Below are 16,808 nucleotides of genomic sequence, written 5' to 3'. Positions count from 1 at the left end.
TGTCCCCCCCGGGTGATTTTCAGACAATTTTCCATCATTGAGTGCTTAAAAACTCACCTTTTAGCTTATTATTTTTTCAAGTATTTTCATATTCAAAGAAGGGTTTTTCATGAATTTTTTTATGACATTATGCTTAGATGCAGGATGCTATTGTTTAGATTTCATAAATGTGCAGTATGAAATGTTGCATGTTATAAAAAGTCCAACACAAATCTTTTTTAGCTAAGTGCCACTTCCTGCCATACCCAACAATAAAGTTAAAGTAACATACAGTGTAAATAAAAATACAAACAGTAGAAACCGGTCATCCAAAAAGACATTAAGGTGTAGTTTTACAACAATAACATTGACAATCCAAAATAGACACATCACAAGAAACTACTACTTCCAGGTGTATTTAAAAGTTTATTAAACTGAAACTCCTTTAAAATGATTACAGAGAGAGTAAGAAGAAATATATATATATATATATATATATATATATATATATATATATATATATATATATATATATATATATATATATATATATATATATATATATATATATATATATAAAAAGCACATGCATACAAAACAAGTCTGATTGCCTCCAAACTCTCTGTAAATAGGATAATAAACATTATTATATGTAAAACATAGATAGCAAGTGTCATGCATGCTAAGATAAATAAAAGGCTATAGGTAGTGTGTTGCATTATGAACAGTAAGTCACTCTAGGCCCATGGTACTTTAATTTAGAAAAGATTAGGTGATTAGGTTGCTCTCTATTTGGAGATGTTGTGAATGAAGACTTTACCTCTAAATACTGTATATAATCAAAAGGAAGCTGGTTAGAAGAAATGCTCTCACCAATAATGAACAGCTTCAAATTCAGATAAAATATAAATGCACTGCAGAAACAACCCAGCGGATAAAAACAAATTATATACTTATCATATAGTTTAACTAAAAGCAGAGAATTAAAGAGCTCCCCTTATTGATGATTGCCTTCTGTATTATAGCACCAGATGGCACTTGCAGTTAGAACAAAATATATCAAGAACACAGCATCTGCAATTAGTATGTTGCTTTTCTGAGAAGGCACAACAAGGTCCTTTTACTCTATTGAGTGGTAGCAAACTGGTATCGTAATGTCACTGACTATTACAGGATTATTTATTTTACCAGTGATTATGCAGTTTTTAGTGTATTTACAACAAATACATTTTACGTCGCTGCTAATTATTTAACAAAATCATGCTGCTCTGCTAAAGATACTTGAATGTGTTTTTTTCTACTGTTCCAGGCATCTAATCCATACGTATCCATACAATATGAAAATGTATTAGCAGAAACTTCAAAGCTTACATAAAAGGGATTTTATTTTACTGTGTTTTTGTGATATTCAACATGTTTACCCATTAATGGGTTAAAATGAAAGATTGCATTTGCTAGAGAATACTCTAAAAAGATTATTCTAATGTTGTACTGTATTAGTTCTAGTTTAGGAGCTAAAACTTAAAAACTTGGCAGAGACAGTTAGTGGTTGTTTGTCTTTCTGTGGAAAAAAAACAAACCTATGATGCCACTGAATGAATAGATGCTTAAGATGTGAACAAGGAAATTATTAGGAATGTATAAACCAATAGTGGGAAAAGTGAGAAAAGTTAATAATTGAATATTTTTCTTTTATGTTTTGGGCCAGTGTAGGAGCTGCTCAGAACTAAAATCTCTGCTGCAGACAAAGGAGAGATAACGTCCAAGCCCTGATGGCAAATGTGGCATCATTTCTTAAACAAGGGGTGCACATAATAATATTACAACTGTACAATATCATGCAATCCAATAAAACAAATCTCCAATAAATACTACCTTTGTGAAGCTTATATTCAATGCTGGAGTGGACAAAATGACTGGAACACTTGACAATAAAATGCAATCCAATACAAACAACAAAAATTATAACAGTTTTAACAAAAACTGAATATTAGTAACTTCATGATTTTATAGCAGGGTTTTCCTGCAGGGTGGTAGGCTGGTTAATAAAATCAAGCCACTTTTATAAAATAATGCTATTTCACACAGCAATGACATATATCTAGTGTGGCTGTGGTTTTGGCCTTCATCTACTAAATAAATGTATCATGCCTTTCCTGGGGGAGATGCTGTATTGTGTTGGATTGCATTATACTGAACATACGTTCAGTTACTGTAGACATCCTCTTTATATTCCAGCGTTCCTTAAAGAGAGATCCTAAACATACACTTTATTGTAGTTTTAGTGCACAAAGTTAAGACTAAGCCCTTTATTTCTCTAAATGTGAAGGCTTTTAACAGGCATTTGTTAGGAAAGAAGTCTCCTCTGTGACCAAAGATAAAGAGTATCCTCCTTAATCTAATTATGGAAAACCTCAAAGGTATTCCACACAGACTTGTAAGTGACTCTGATGAGGGTTATAATACTGTTTTTTGGCTTGTGTAACTAAAAGTTTGAGAGTAAAAAATCGTGTTAGTGTTCTTCTGCTGGCTTACCACAAGGGTGCGTCCTCTCCCCCCTGATGTTTCTGTGTAGCAGTGGTAATGTGAGATTTGATTATTTCGAGCAGGGATTTTTGGTTTTATGTTACCAATGTAGTGTAAATCCAGATAAATTCTTTGATTCATCTCTTGCTCTCAGACCTGACGCTTCTTCAGAACAACAGAGGTAGTAGCACCACATGTTGCTCTTTTATCCCACAAACTATATCAGGTTACAGAGGGCAATGTGGATATGATCTTTTGAGTAACTTTTATGTAATTAGAACGCATATTTTTTACATTTATGTAACTGTGACATGCAGACTTCATTGATATTAAATTGTGTTTTTAAATGTTTGCCACAATTACGATTACCCAAATTGGGATAATAAAAGAAAGCTGTACTCTAAAATTAGCTGTGACTCACTTCACCAAAGACATGGAGAGCATCATCTGAAGTTGATGACTAAAAAGAAAGGAGTGTTGTAAAAATATGGATGCTCTGTCATGAATCTCTGTAAAACCAGGACAAAAAAAGAGGAGAACACCAGCAGCTTACCACCTTCTGTGAGAGTCAGGTTTTTCATTCCTCAGGGTGCGAGTAGTGTTAGGTATCCATCACACAGCAGTAGCATATTCTCTCAGTAATGTTGTTCTGTACCACTTTTGAAGCCAAAGATTCTTCAGAATTCTCTCAAGTCATGTTTGAAGATTTGATGTCAAACCCTATTTGGGGCAGTGGCTGGGTGTGTCTATAGCCAGGTGAGCAGGCTGTCTCTGTCCATATGCGACCCAGAGAGAACAGTCTCCATGTCCATCAGAAGGTCTGAACTGAGACCCTCGGGGATGCAAGGCATTAGCTCCTCGCCCTCAGACATCGGGAGCACAGGCATCGACTCCTGTAGGGTCATTGAGGAGGTGTCGCCGGAATCACCTAGAATAAGTCAGAGAAGAATATAAAAATGACTGAACTGTTGAGAAGTAAATATGTCCAGTGAGCTGGGAGGAATTTGGATTGGCATTTTCTCAAAATCAGGGACCGACAAGAAATTATTTTTTTACTATGATTTATACCTTATAACTACTGGAAGGCCAGTGCAAAAGTCAAATTTTACAACCAATTTCTAAAGGAGTCCCCTTGTTCTAAGTTCTAAGATAAATACATTAAAGTATGAGAGCTAAATAAGCCAATATCATGGAATTATCACTGGCTAAATGTGTGACACATATACTCTAAGATACGGTGGCCGACAGGGGCAAACGCCCTGCAACTTCAGAAAACACATGCAAATAGACAAAACACAAGCAAATTAAGAAAACAACTTCATTAATTTGACAACACATGTGCAGCATTCAGCAAACGTGCTGCAAATACACACAACACAACCAAATATACAAACGCGCTGCAATTAAAAAACGATGCAAAAAGAAAAGCAAACCCCGAAAAAAGAAGCGATGCAAAAAGAAAAACAACTTCATTAATATGACAACACATGCGCAGCATTCAGCAAACGCGATGCAAATACACACAACACAACAAAATACAGAAATGCGATGCAAATAAAAAACGATGCAAAAAGAAAAGCACACAAACCCCGAAAACAAATGCAACAAAAAAACGCTGCATCCAGATTCCACAACGGAAGTTCCAGACCTCTAGAGGGAAAAGCTAATCAGCTGGATTTATGACCCCTTTTCTGCCTTTTTATTAGAGTCGGGTATGGCTGCATAGTAAAAGAGAACTCCTGTCTCAGGCTCTTATTAATAATATAATATAATATATTAGTAATATACAGTCTATGCTCCCGTCTCAGCCGGGAGGCTGGTGCCGTCTTTCGAGCTCGACTTTTCAAAATAAAAGCTCGCGTTTGGTCGGCTCGTCTTCCTTTGGTGTTTTGGATGTTTTTGAACTAAACAGTACGCCAATCATGCTAATGAATACAATAACTTTTTCAGCAGATGTCTTACTTACAACACAATGGAGCAAGCAAAGCAGTTTTGTCTTTATGTGCAGGCTGGATTTATTCAGTTTGATAAATCCCACGGTAAATTGGCTGGTTTACTAAACAGGGAGGGATTATAGTCTGTTTTTTGTATTTCAAGAGCGAATTGCTCCACAATATGAATACAGATTGGTCACTTATTTTGTTTTATAATCACAATATTACACTTGAGGGAGGTCTACACTTCAGTGATGCGCTTTCGGACCTGGAAATTAAACCCTCTTATTTAATGTGGCTTAAACAAACGTCAACGTTAAACACTGATGCAGTTTTAAATGTTTTATTACCACAAGTTTAGAGACACGTCTCTGCTGATTGAGTATCACCTGTGACCCGAGCCGAGACACACCCACCAAATGAGACAAAACATATCTCAAACATAGACTAAATATTTACAGTCTATGATCTCACCGTTGCACACCGTTCTGAGATTAAATGTCTCTCTCTCTCTCTCTCTCTCTCTCTCTCTCTCTCTCTCTCTCTCTCTCTCTCTCTCTCTCTCTCTCTCTCTCTCTCTCTCTCTCTCTCTCTCTCTCTCTCATAGACTGTGTAATATTGTGATTATACAACAAAATAAGTGACCAATCTGTATATTGTGGAGCAATACGCTCTTGAAATACAAAAAATAGACTATTTAAAATAGTCCCTCCCTGTTTAGTTAACCAGCCAATTTACGTATAAATCCCACCTGCACATAAAGACAATACTGCTTTGCTTGCTCCATTGTGTTGTAAGTAAGACATCTGCTGAAAAAGTTATTGTATTCATTAGCATGATTGGCGTACTGTTTAGTTCAAAAAACATCCAAAACACCAAAGGAAGACGAGCCAACCAAACGCAAGCTTTATTTTGAAAAGTCGAAGCTTGAGCACGGCACCAGCCTCCCGGCTGAGACGGGAGCAGACTGTATATTACTAATATATTATATTATGTTATTAATAAGGGCATGAGACAGGAGCTCTCTTTTTACTATGCAGCCATACCAGACTCTAATAAAAAGGCAGAAAAGGGGTCGAAAATCCAGCTGATTAGCTGTTCCCTCTAGAGGTCTGGAACTTCCGTTGTGGAATCTGGATGCAGCGTTTTTTTGTTGCATTTGTTTTCGGGTTTGTGTGCTTTTCTTTTTGCATAGTTTTTTATTCGCATCGCGTTTATGTATTTGGTTGTGTTGTGTGTATTTGAATCGTGTTTGCTGAATGCTGCGCATGTGTTGTCAAATTAATGAAGTTGTTTTTCTTTTTGCATCGCTTCTTTTTTCGGGGTTTGCTTTTCTTTTTGCATCGTTTTTTTTGCTGAATCCTGCACGTGTTGTCAAATTAATGAAGTTGTTTTCTTAATTTGCCTATTTTCGGGGTTTGCTTTTCTTTTTGCATCGTTTTTTTAATTGCAGCGCGTTTGTCTATTTGCATGTGTTTTCTGAAGTTGCAGGGCGTTTGCCACTGTCTATGTATATATATATATATATATATATATATATATATATATATATATATATATATATATATATATATATATACATATATATACATATACATACACACACATACATACATATATATGTTTATGGAGGGATGATCACTTTGTGTGCATGCGTGTGCATGTTTGTGTGTGTACATGTATTACCAGTGTCCATGTGATCCACAGAGCTCAACACGTGGTCCGATGTGCGGGGTAAGCTGCTTACGCTCAGGCCGCTGTCAGTGCTCTCGTTGCGAGAGTGAGCGCTGCACAAGAACACACACACACACACACACGTTAACATTCCTTTATATCTAACATCATCTGTTAAAAAACTGTAACAAAAAACTGCATTAAACGGACGGTACACTTATAACAATAATTCTTAGTTTTCACTGGCACAGCTTTCTAACAGATTTTTTGTGAAAACTGCTGGCAGCGAGATTGAAAGATATACTATTAGGGTAACAGTGTGAAAGTGGATATTCTTTAGATAACTTTTACTCAAGAAAAGTAGCTTTTCATTGATTATTTCTACACTGTGTTACTGTTTTTACTTTAAGTAAAGGTTATGAATAATGAATGACCACAGCTCTGTGACAGTAAACACTACAATAAAACGAGATCTACAGTACATGAAAATAATATTAAACATGAAGTCACCCATTAAGTGTGGGTTCGTGGTTTGAGGCTCTGATCCTGACATCCAGAGAAGGGACAAGTGTCTGTGTGTTCCTGTCATGGTCCATCCCACCGGGCATCTGGTTCCTTCCTCCTGCCTCCTTCAGCACAAACACACACACACACGCTTGTATAATGTCATGCAAAACTGTGTTTATATGAAACAAGGATTTAATGACTGTTAAATCTGAACTGAATATACAGCCTAATACAACTGGTATTACTGGTTGATAACAACCAGAAATGCTAGAGTTTTGGGGTGGCACATCCAAGTAGTTTTATTTAACCTCTGACCTGTGTGATTTGTTGAGGGAGGCCTTGTTTGCATCTGAGCCTTTCCTTTTCCTGCCTTTGCTGCAGTGCCAAGCCAAGGATGCCAGGGTTCATCTTCTGGGCTGGAACATAAAAAAAGAACATTTTGACAGTTAAGTAAATATTTCCACAAGTTTAAACATTTCAGCAATGACATATATGAGGGAAACTTGGCGATCTTTCTTATTTTAGTTGCCAAACAGCAACTTCTGATGGTGGACATTGGAACAAAATGCTTCTCATTGACAAACAAGAATTGTCAATTCAGGAGACACAAATTTGATAGTGTGCTACCTAGACGCGGGTCGACCCATGCGGTGGTCTTATTTATGTGATCGATGTAGTACACCTCTCCATCTGCAGTCACAGCCTTCTCCCAGCCTTCAGGCAGTGGACCTGAACAGCAGTGAAAGTACACAGTGAGAAGGCAAATGGTGGATGGAGTGCATGGAGTGTTGAGAGTATAAAAGTAAATTTCTAACCCACGTCCTTTAATATCTGTGTGGCTTCTAGTTTGTAGAGATTTTTTTTTAATAGAAGTGAATGTTAGTGGGTAAGTAGCAACAGTGTAGTATATTGTGTAGAGTAAAACTTTCCTAAACTATGCATCTTGCCTGAATGCAGTGGGTGAGACTGTAAAAACTACAGTAAATTAATATAAAGTATGCAATTCTGCTCTTTATAGAAAAAAGGGATTCAAAATGTTTTACTCTTAAAGGGTCCGTTCAGCCAAATTACAATTACAAAATTCAACAGCAACATCTCCTTACAGAACCACTGTCTCCATTCTTCTGGATAATCCACATATTATTATTTTTTAATTACTAATTACACATATTATGAAAGGTTTGCATTGGGATTATTTCTTGAGTAGAAGGAGCTTCAATGAAAAACTGTTCACAGCGAGGCCTGTGGATTATCCAGAGTGACCGGAACATTGTTTCTGGAAAAACACTTTTTTTTTTATTCAAACTTTTTGGCATTGATTTATTTGTGGCCTGCAGCATCCGAAAAACAAGGTTTCGGAACAGTGAGAGTAAACCAAGACAGTGAGGTTGCAGGCTTGAAAACCAAAACAACGAGCTGAAAGATGCTAAACTGCTCGGTAGAGCTGAGGGGAACTGCAGAGTTGGATGACAACTTTCTGTAATATTGATTATAGCTGATTTAATGAAATTTGTCTTTAAACAATATTTAGGTGCCAATGTGTACATTTTAACAGTTTTTGCTTGCTGTAATCATTCCACCTGTTCATAATGGATATGATGAAATTCCTTCCTGATATGCCTCCAGTGTCCGTGAAAATCCACAGATCAAGTACCCCCGGCAAAACAGCAATTGTTTCTTTGTTGAGCTGCAGTGGAGGAACAGTAACAATACTGTAGAATTTTGAACTAAAAAGACAGTAACTATGAAAGATATCCACGTTTTGGCTAATTTGGATAGCTTACCCTTATCTTACCTTCAGATAAACGTTTGAATACGTTTTTGCAAAGAACTAGGACTGTGGATTTGTCCCTCATCACTTAAGTAAAGGATCTACTACTATCCAGTATGAGCAGGAGGAATTATTACAACAAGCAAAACCTGTTTCAATGTCAATATGGGCAACTGACTATTGTTTTAAGACAATGAAAAATTGTGAACCTATCATTTAAGATGCTGACCATGTGATTGCATCCTGACACGCCGGGGACCTTTGTTTCATGTCATCCCCCATCTCTGTCTTCTCACATTTCTTTTCAGCTCTCTATTGTTTCTGTTTTAAGAAAGCATAAATAAATAAAAAATACTTTTTTAAGAAAATGCTTTTTGTAAATTGGGTAAACCGACCCTTTAAAAAGTTTGAAACTAGTGGTATTTATTCAAAGACAACAATGTAGCTATAAAGGCTGCATCTAAAGAAGAAAAACACCTGTTTGAATAAACTGTTTGAATTGCTTTCGCCACAGCTTTTCTAAGAATTATGATTTCTCCCAATTTAGTGGGATGCTCTCATGTTTTACAGCTGTTTCCATCATTAGGGTGAGTATGAATGTGATAACTGCCACCAAAGTCACCAGAGCCATGGATGTAGAGACCAAAAGAAAAATCCTGAAGAAATCACACCCAGCAAAGACCTGGCCCACTGTTGATGGAGTTGAACTATGAAAAGCAGGTCTGTGCTTTTTAAAAAAACTGGCTGGTGAGAGGGGGGGCGGAGTAAAAAGCAGAGTGATACCTGTCTCTGGATTGATGTTTTGTGGTTGTGTAGTGGGTGCTGGGTTGCTGAGAGAGTGGGCGTGGACCGGAGTGCCAGAGATGGGATGCTGAGCTGCAGCCGACTGAAGCTGCGAAAGTCGAGGATCATGCCAAGTGGTTGTCTTATCCAGGTGACTGCAAACACACAACAAGTCTAAACATATCTTTATCGGTTAAACCACTGCAACCTGATGAATAAGAAGCTTCAGGCACGTTTTAACCTCAGACTTGCTTTACCTGTACTACCAGTAGTCTTTGACAGGAGTGTGAGCTGTCAGGCTATGTGCTCTCATGAATGAAACTGACCGAAACCACGCGGGTTGCAAAACTAGTTGGAACATTTTCTGTTTGCATGCAACTGATTACTTTGAGTCCTGGTTATATCTGCACTGCTACATGCCTGTTTTTATTGTTTCCCTTCACTTTTCATTATATTCCTTCTGGAGCAAAATATCCAAGAAGGATATTTCTGTAAAAGGACAGAAATCTAATAAAAGTCTAAAGAAACTTCTCCTAGTGCATTTAAAAATAGTATTAGTGCAGACATGATTGGTTAATTAATCAGTTTAATGATCTAGATAACATTTTGATAATTTGAATTATCTTGAATCATCAGTCATTCATCTAGTAAAAATGCAGACAACATGCTGCTTTAAATTTGAATATTCATTGAACCTCTTTGATTTCTGGACAATCAGCAAGAACTTGAAGACATTGCCTTGAGCTTTGGGAAACTGTGAGGAGTCTTTGGGTCTTTCTAAGTAGAAACCTTCAAGTAACCTGCGGTGTGACAGATCAAACACATTGATAAACAAAAGTTAGACCTTACTTGAGGAAATAGCGTTGGCCAGTAGGCGTTTTGGCCATTTCCCAACCGTGGGGGAGTGGCACGTCGTCAGGTATGATCGCTGCTACATCTGCTGCTTGAGTGGAGAGTGAGTTGACTGGGAGGGAGGCAGGGGAGGAATGGGCGCGGACGTGATGAGGAGTGAGGGAGCCGCACACACCTCCATCTGAACTGGCCTGACGAGAAACAAGCAGGGTTAACAACTCCCTTGACGAAACATAAACCAGCAGGAAGAAAAGGTTTAGATGGTAACCAGAGAGAGACAAGGTGCAAAAACAAAATGCAAAAACGCTGTGAGGAAAAACAGTAAAACTGGCAGCTTTACTTTAGATATGTTTTATTTATTTTTTAAGTTTTCATTGTTTTATGAATTAATACATTTTTTTTTTAAGATTATTTTTTTGGGCTTTTCACTTTATTAGATAGTAACAGTGGATAGACAGGAAAAGGGGAAAGAGATGGGGAATGACACGCAGCAAAGGGCAGCAGGTCCAATTCGAACCTGTGCCGCTGCAAAGGACGGATGGGGCGCACGCTCTTACTGCCCCGAATTAATCAATTTTTATGCTAATTTATAAGAGTGGGTTTCTTGGGGACAACTCTTTTTTGGAAAAACCTTAAAATACAATAACAATAAAAAAGTTCCGTTTTTGATGGGATTGAGAGACAACAGTTGATTCAACTAAGTGCTTAGAATGTATGAGTATATGTGTTGAGTATATGAGGCAATATCTGGCATATTGGATAGTTGCTGCCTAAACAGCTGGTGCATTGGTCAATAAGACAACAGTGTTTACTGTGGCAAGAAGGAAAGTCTTAGAAGTACAAAAACGACATGCCCAATTCAGGAAAACTGTATTAGAATATAGTGGTCGAAACAAAACCCTCACTCAAACATCCACAACATATTTTATAGTCTCAACAGAACCAGTGCCCAGAGAAATGTAAGACTATCTAGTAAAGCAGCCCTGCAGTTAATGCTACCTTTGTGGTACTTGTAATGTTCACTGATGACAGACAGATAAGGCCTGTAAATATCAATTCATTATTTTTTTAAATTGATTGTTCAGTCTATTAAATGTCCACCACAATTTCCCCAAGCCTAAGCCGAGGTGACTTCTTCAAAGTGCTTGTTTTGTCTGATGAACTGTCAAAACTCAGACATTCAGGTGCTAAATCTCGATCATCTGCAACTGCAACTATTTTGATAATCAGATTATCGTTTTAGTCAGTTTTCAAGCAAATAAGCAATACTAGAAATGTGCTGGTTCCAGCTTCTCAAGTGTGTGGATCTGATGCTTTTTAGTCATACATGATAGTCAGTTGAATATATTTGGGTTTTAAACTGCTGGTCGAATAAAAGCAGACCTCACCTTGGGCTGTGGGAAATTGTAATGGGCACTATTTTATAAACCCAACAAACAATCAAATAATCAAGAAAATAATCAGCAGATTTAGCAATAATGAAAACAATTGTTAGTTTCAGCCATAATGTAAATCTATTAATTCTCTCGATTCACTAATTGATCAATTTTAGGACTATTGGATTGTGTTGCTAATATTTTGTCCGTCTCAGTAGGCTATAACGGAGGTGGACAAAATATTGATGGGACACCATCGTTCCTTATATTTAGCCTATATACTTTATCGCAACACCATATCCTAACTAGGCCTATTGTCACAGCAGGTAGTATTGGATTGTATTACAGAGGATTTATTTTATTCTGGTCACTCTGTACTGCAGGGCTACTGCAGTTTGTGGTGAGTGGTCACGCGAGTGTTTGCTCTGTAAACCAGCATGCAGTTAGCAGCAGTTATTAGTACTTGTCTGGAGTGGCCTCGGGAATCCGGCTGCCTGAAGAAGGAGTCCGGCAGTTTCCTCATCCTCATGGGCAGAGAGGGTGGCTGTCTGGACGACTTGCTGGGGTTCATCACGGCGCTAAAGAGGGCCTCTAGCTCCGTCTGCGAGTCCCCGCGGACGTGCACGATCTGCTGCCCGGCCGGAGGCGCGCCGCGGTGCGCGTCCATGTCGCCAAAGTTTGGTGTCGAAACAAATCTGTCGAAAAATTCAATCGCACAAACAAACAGAGAATAAACGCCAGGCCCGTTAATACTAGATGCGTCTGGGTGCTGGAGTTATGATCGGATTTGTTTACACTTTTAACCCCCCTCCACCCACCCACCCCATTTGAACTTTTGTGTCCTTGTCTGTCTGTTTCAAACTGTAACATCTCGGAAGTTAATCAGCTATGAAAAGAAACTCAATCATCGGGTAAAGAAGTCGAATTAGCGCCATTTAAAGCAGAGATCGCTGACAAAAAAACAATCTCAGCAGCGTACAACACGTTACATGCCTCCCACATACCTTCAAGCAGCCAGACCGTTTCCCCCCTCTCTCTCTCTCTCTCTCTCTCTCTCTCCTCTCTCTCTCTCTCTCCGTATTCCTGCAGGGAAAAAATAAATTGGAGAAATCACTCTCAAAAACTCTCAGACTGCCACTGATTTCCGATGCAAACTTTGACCTAAAAGCCTCCTCAAGTAAAAAAAACAAAGCACATATATGTGAAACTAGTTGGAGAAAAGTGATTTCAGCGAGACCTCCAAACTTTTTCACATCCACTGTTGAGTCCAGATTCATGTGATGAGTGCTGAGGGGCGGGGTTGCAGGGTTTAAAGCTGCCGCAGTTGCAGGGGAAAATATTTTTACCCTGAGCAGACATAAACCATCAACACAAGGCTTAGAAAACAAGTTATTTATTGTTGTCTTATTTCCAGCTCCAACTGCAGCAAACAAGTCACTGTCAGCCCTGAAAATGCACGGAAATTAGTGATACATAGTCAACTATAGTCTTTGGCCATGCTTTAATTCCTCTCTGTGCAGTTTCCAGTTAGTGCGGTTTCTCCTGCTGGAGGAAAGAGGCAGAGGGCCAAGTGTAGACAGAGGTGACAAGAGACAACCAAAGATGATATGAGAGGAGAAATGAGTCTGTAATGTTTCAGGTCCGGTTTTGGGGGGTTGGGGAGGGGAGTTTGGGAAGTTGCACTGAGAAAACATCCGCCCCTGATGAGGCCAACCCAGCCGGAGCCTGCAGCCGCAGCCACAGCGTCCTGACCTCTAGTGGAAAACATGCACACAGTGAGCCGGAGCTCAGCTGGCCAACAGATTGAATTCAAGAAAAAATGTCTGCCTGTACTGGTGTTATTATCCACTGTGCATGCAATAACTCTTTCAGTTATTATTATAATCCACCAGATTTAATATAAGATAAAGTGAACATGGAGAGTCTAAAAAAATGCCTTTTAAAAATATTAATAGATTTTAATTCAGACAATAAAGAATAAAATATTTTACTTGTACATACGGTATAGCCTACACTAGGCCACATTTTACTCAATGGATAAAGAGATTAACTAAAATGAATTGTGAATAGCTAAGTCATTTATTTGTCTAAATAATTGGTGAAATTTGTCATTTTTAAAGGGAAATAGCCTTTCATTATTGGTATCGTCATATTAGCGGGAATCTGTGTAGCTATTCATCTCCTCTTTTTTTTTTTTTTTTTTCAGCAGCAGATTCCAGATTTATTTTATAAGAGTAAAACTATGTTTTTGAGTCTCAACTCTCATTTTTATTCAAGATATTTGTTTTCTTCTATATAACAAATTGCATTTGACAATTGTACTAACCTCACTACAACAGTGCTTTTTAGCAGGTTGTGTTTTAATACACCAATATATTACAGACTATAGCTAAATAAATGTAGGACTGCCTCATTAAACAGGCATTTTTAATGTCCAGTTGTGACAATATGTAGAGGAGACTGAGGATGGTTGTAACACTTTTTGTCTCAGCACCTATAACTTCCTTTTTTTGTGTTCAAGCTCTAATTTTGACACAAAGTAACCCTATTTGTCTAATAGAAATAGTAATGTTCTATATATAATCTAATATATTGATGTCAAATAGGGAGTTCCATTGTTACAGCCTGGCCCACCAGGGTAAGTTGTAACACAACCTGGAGAAATAAGAATGAAGAATTAAAAATGCGATGAGACCACAACATAACTTTGCCAAGTGGTTCGCAAACTAAAGAAAGAATTCACTGCTGACTTTTAAATCACTTTAAGAATGACTGTAATCCACAATAATAAACTGTTGCTGATACTTTCAAAACTTTAGAAGAACTTTCTTCTAGAACATTTGCACTATGTGTACATCTTTGTGTCATTAGGGGTAAGTTCTAACACTTTTTAAAAATGTGTTACAACCATCCTCATCCCTGTCAGCCATTGTTTAGCTAGCTGTAGCAGCATTGTGATATGAAATTAGCATAGATTAAATACCTCACATTTTACCTAAGAGACTACTCTCTAATTCAATAAAAGTTACATCATTCTAACATCAACAGTATCAGTGCTAATTAAAATACAGATTTAGTCCAAAAAATTATTTCCTGAAAATCAGTGTTTTGGCTGTGAAAATCTGCACACCTCTTTACACAGCGAAGACATTTCACATGCAAGGTCAGGAAGCAAGTGGTCATATATGAAATTGATCTCATGACTCTAATCTCCTCCCTTCTTAGCAGCACATCACCACAACCCTCATCCACCTTTACTGGCTCCCAATTAAGTCCCGCATCAAATATAAAATCCTCCTTCTCACCTACAAATCCCTCCATGCCCTGGCCCCACTGTACCTCCTCCATCAATACACCCCACCCCGAAACCTGCGGTCCTTAGACGCTGACCTGCTCATTCCCAACACCAGACTCTGTACCTTTGGAGACAGAGCCTTTAGTGTTGCAGCCCCATCCCTCTGAAACACCACTTGTTTACCACAGCCTACAACCTCCCTTAATATAGCCACTGTAATTCTGTAAAGTGTTCTTGGGTTTCATGAAAGGCACTATATCAAATTATTATTATTATTATTATTATTATTATTAGAGAAAGTGGTGCTAATACAACCATCCCTTTGTTACAACCATCCCTGGACTCCTCTACTATTTGTATCAAAATTAACAGTTGTTTATGTGTATGGAGAATTCAGATGCACCATGGGCAACAGGCAAAAGGTCAACATAAGAATATCTGTAATGTAATACAAACTAAAGCGCAGCAGATGGCACTGTCATGCCTTAACACCTGCAACACATTTTGTTTTTCATTACTTTCAAAATGATTCACAAAAACAATGCAGCTGCAGTGGAGGAGAAGCAGATGTTGTGGAGGAGATGTAACTGTTTCTCTGGTCTTGTGATAATATCTCTGCAGGGTTTCTTTTTTTGTTTTTCTAAAAACAAAATCATATCCCCTCTGTGTTTTAATCAGAGCCCTTATCTGGTGCGTATTCACACCCCAAACAAAGCAGCTAGAATGGACATTTGGTCTAATTTAACAAACAAATAATTTCATACTCAAGTATTAATTTAGAAGCTTGGGACTGAACTCCGGAGAGTAATGTCGAAATCGATACAAATGATGTACATAGTTATTTGCATATAGAGCGGGGAAGAGAGATCCAATCACAAGTCACGCATTTGGAGACACATTCCACTGCCAGGTGTAAACACACATGCTTAGAGCTGTCCACTTGAGTTAGGATCACTCAGATCGGATTATATTAACAGGTCAAAACAGACCCTTTGGTTTTTGTACTGATTACAAAAAACAAGACATAACTAATAATTAGTGAGCTTTAGGGGTGATGGAAGGTAGATTTGGTTAGCTTAGGACATTGCTGTTTCCCCCTGCTTCTAGTCTTTATGCTAAGCTAACTGTCTCCCACCACTAGCTTTATATTAAGCATATGGACATTAGAGTTGTATCAATCATCTCAGAAGAAAGTGAACAAGTGAATTTCTCAACATGTCATTTCTTTCAACTATAAAACTGTTTTTTAACGTATCATACATTTACAAGGACACATAAAGAGTCTATGATAAAGAGAGGCCACACAGTCATCTGATATTATGTATCATTCACATGTATATACTGCTTTACAGGCGCATGTAACATAGGACAGATGTGGGGGCCCCGAGGCTGCAGCACCAGGCTTTTCACATTCCTCTCACTGACCATGGCTGTAAACTCATACAGGTTTAGAACAACAGCAAAGCTTTTCTTTGGCTCTCACAGCAAAGATTTTCAGGGAAGCGACAGGCTGGCCGGCCGGCCGGCCGGCTCCAGCTAGACCCTGACTGGAATGCGATGTTGCTCTTTTCAGTTGCATTACTTCTTAACTGCCTAGTTAACAGAAGTAATTGGTCTGGTCCTCTGGGAGGCTGTTTTTAGATGTATGAGTCAGTGGTCAGAGCGAGAGAGAAAAGAGGGGGGAAATATGATCACAAGAGGCTCAGACACCCTTCCTTCACTGCACCCTACCTTCAGCTCCTATGCAAAGACACAAGCAGAGAGAAAGTGTTCCTACATTAAAACAAGCTGCCCATTTCCCTTTCCCCACATTTGTTTCTCATGCTAGTGGCAGGATATAACCTGTAAAATAGCAATGCCTGGTAATAGACACACTGAGGGGGAAGGTAATCACTCTTTACCACAAATCTGGAATCAGCACATTCAGCTACTTGTCAGAAACATATCCAGACTTTTATCACCATCCCATTTACAAATTTGACCTGCTCTTACAGGGGATGTTGTCATGGGAATTTACAAGAAAAAATGGGAGTGACTGATGGAGGTGGAGAGAGGGAGGTAGTCAGATAGGAAGCAGGGAGAAGTTTGATAACTGGAGGGAATGCAGACAA

The 16,808-nt window shown here is 38.3% G+C and overlaps 1 protein-coding gene across 2 annotated transcripts; it reads right to left on the bottom strand.

Moving 5' to 3' along the window:
- Positions 1–1,161: 1,161 nt before the first annotated feature.
- Positions 1,162–12,667, bottom strand: LOC114567108 (transcriptional coactivator YAP1). 2 transcript variants are annotated; one of them, XM_028596025.1, is made up of 10 exons: positions 12,640–12,663; positions 12,407–12,485; positions 11,866–12,097; positions 10,024–10,217; positions 9,175–9,329; positions 7,248–7,349; positions 6,936–7,036; positions 6,624–6,742; positions 6,126–6,226; positions 1,162–3,433 (listed from the first exon to the last, which is right to left on the bottom strand). In XM_028596025.1, exons 3-10 carry the CDS (start codon positions 12,067–12,069, stop codon positions 3,252–3,254), a joined length of 1,158 nt encoding a protein of 385 aa, XP_028451826.1. In that variant the 5' UTR covers positions 12,070–12,097; positions 12,407–12,485; positions 12,640–12,663; the 3' UTR covers positions 1,162–3,251. The 2 variants fall into 2 exon arrangements, with proteins under 2 accessions (XP_028451826.1, XP_028451827.1); XM_028596026.1 differs by lacking the exon at positions 7,248–7,349 and having other exon boundaries at positions 12,407–12,667.
- Positions 12,668–16,808: the final 4,141 nt, after the last annotated feature.

Source organism: Perca flavescens, chromosome 13, assembly GCF_004354835.1.
Source record: "Perca flavescens isolate YP-PL-M2 chromosome 13, PFLA_1.0, whole genome shotgun sequence".
Taxonomy (NCBI): domain Eukaryota; kingdom Metazoa; phylum Chordata; class Actinopteri; order Perciformes; family Percidae; genus Perca; species Perca flavescens.
This window is presented reverse-complemented; position numbering and strand designations above follow the sequence as displayed.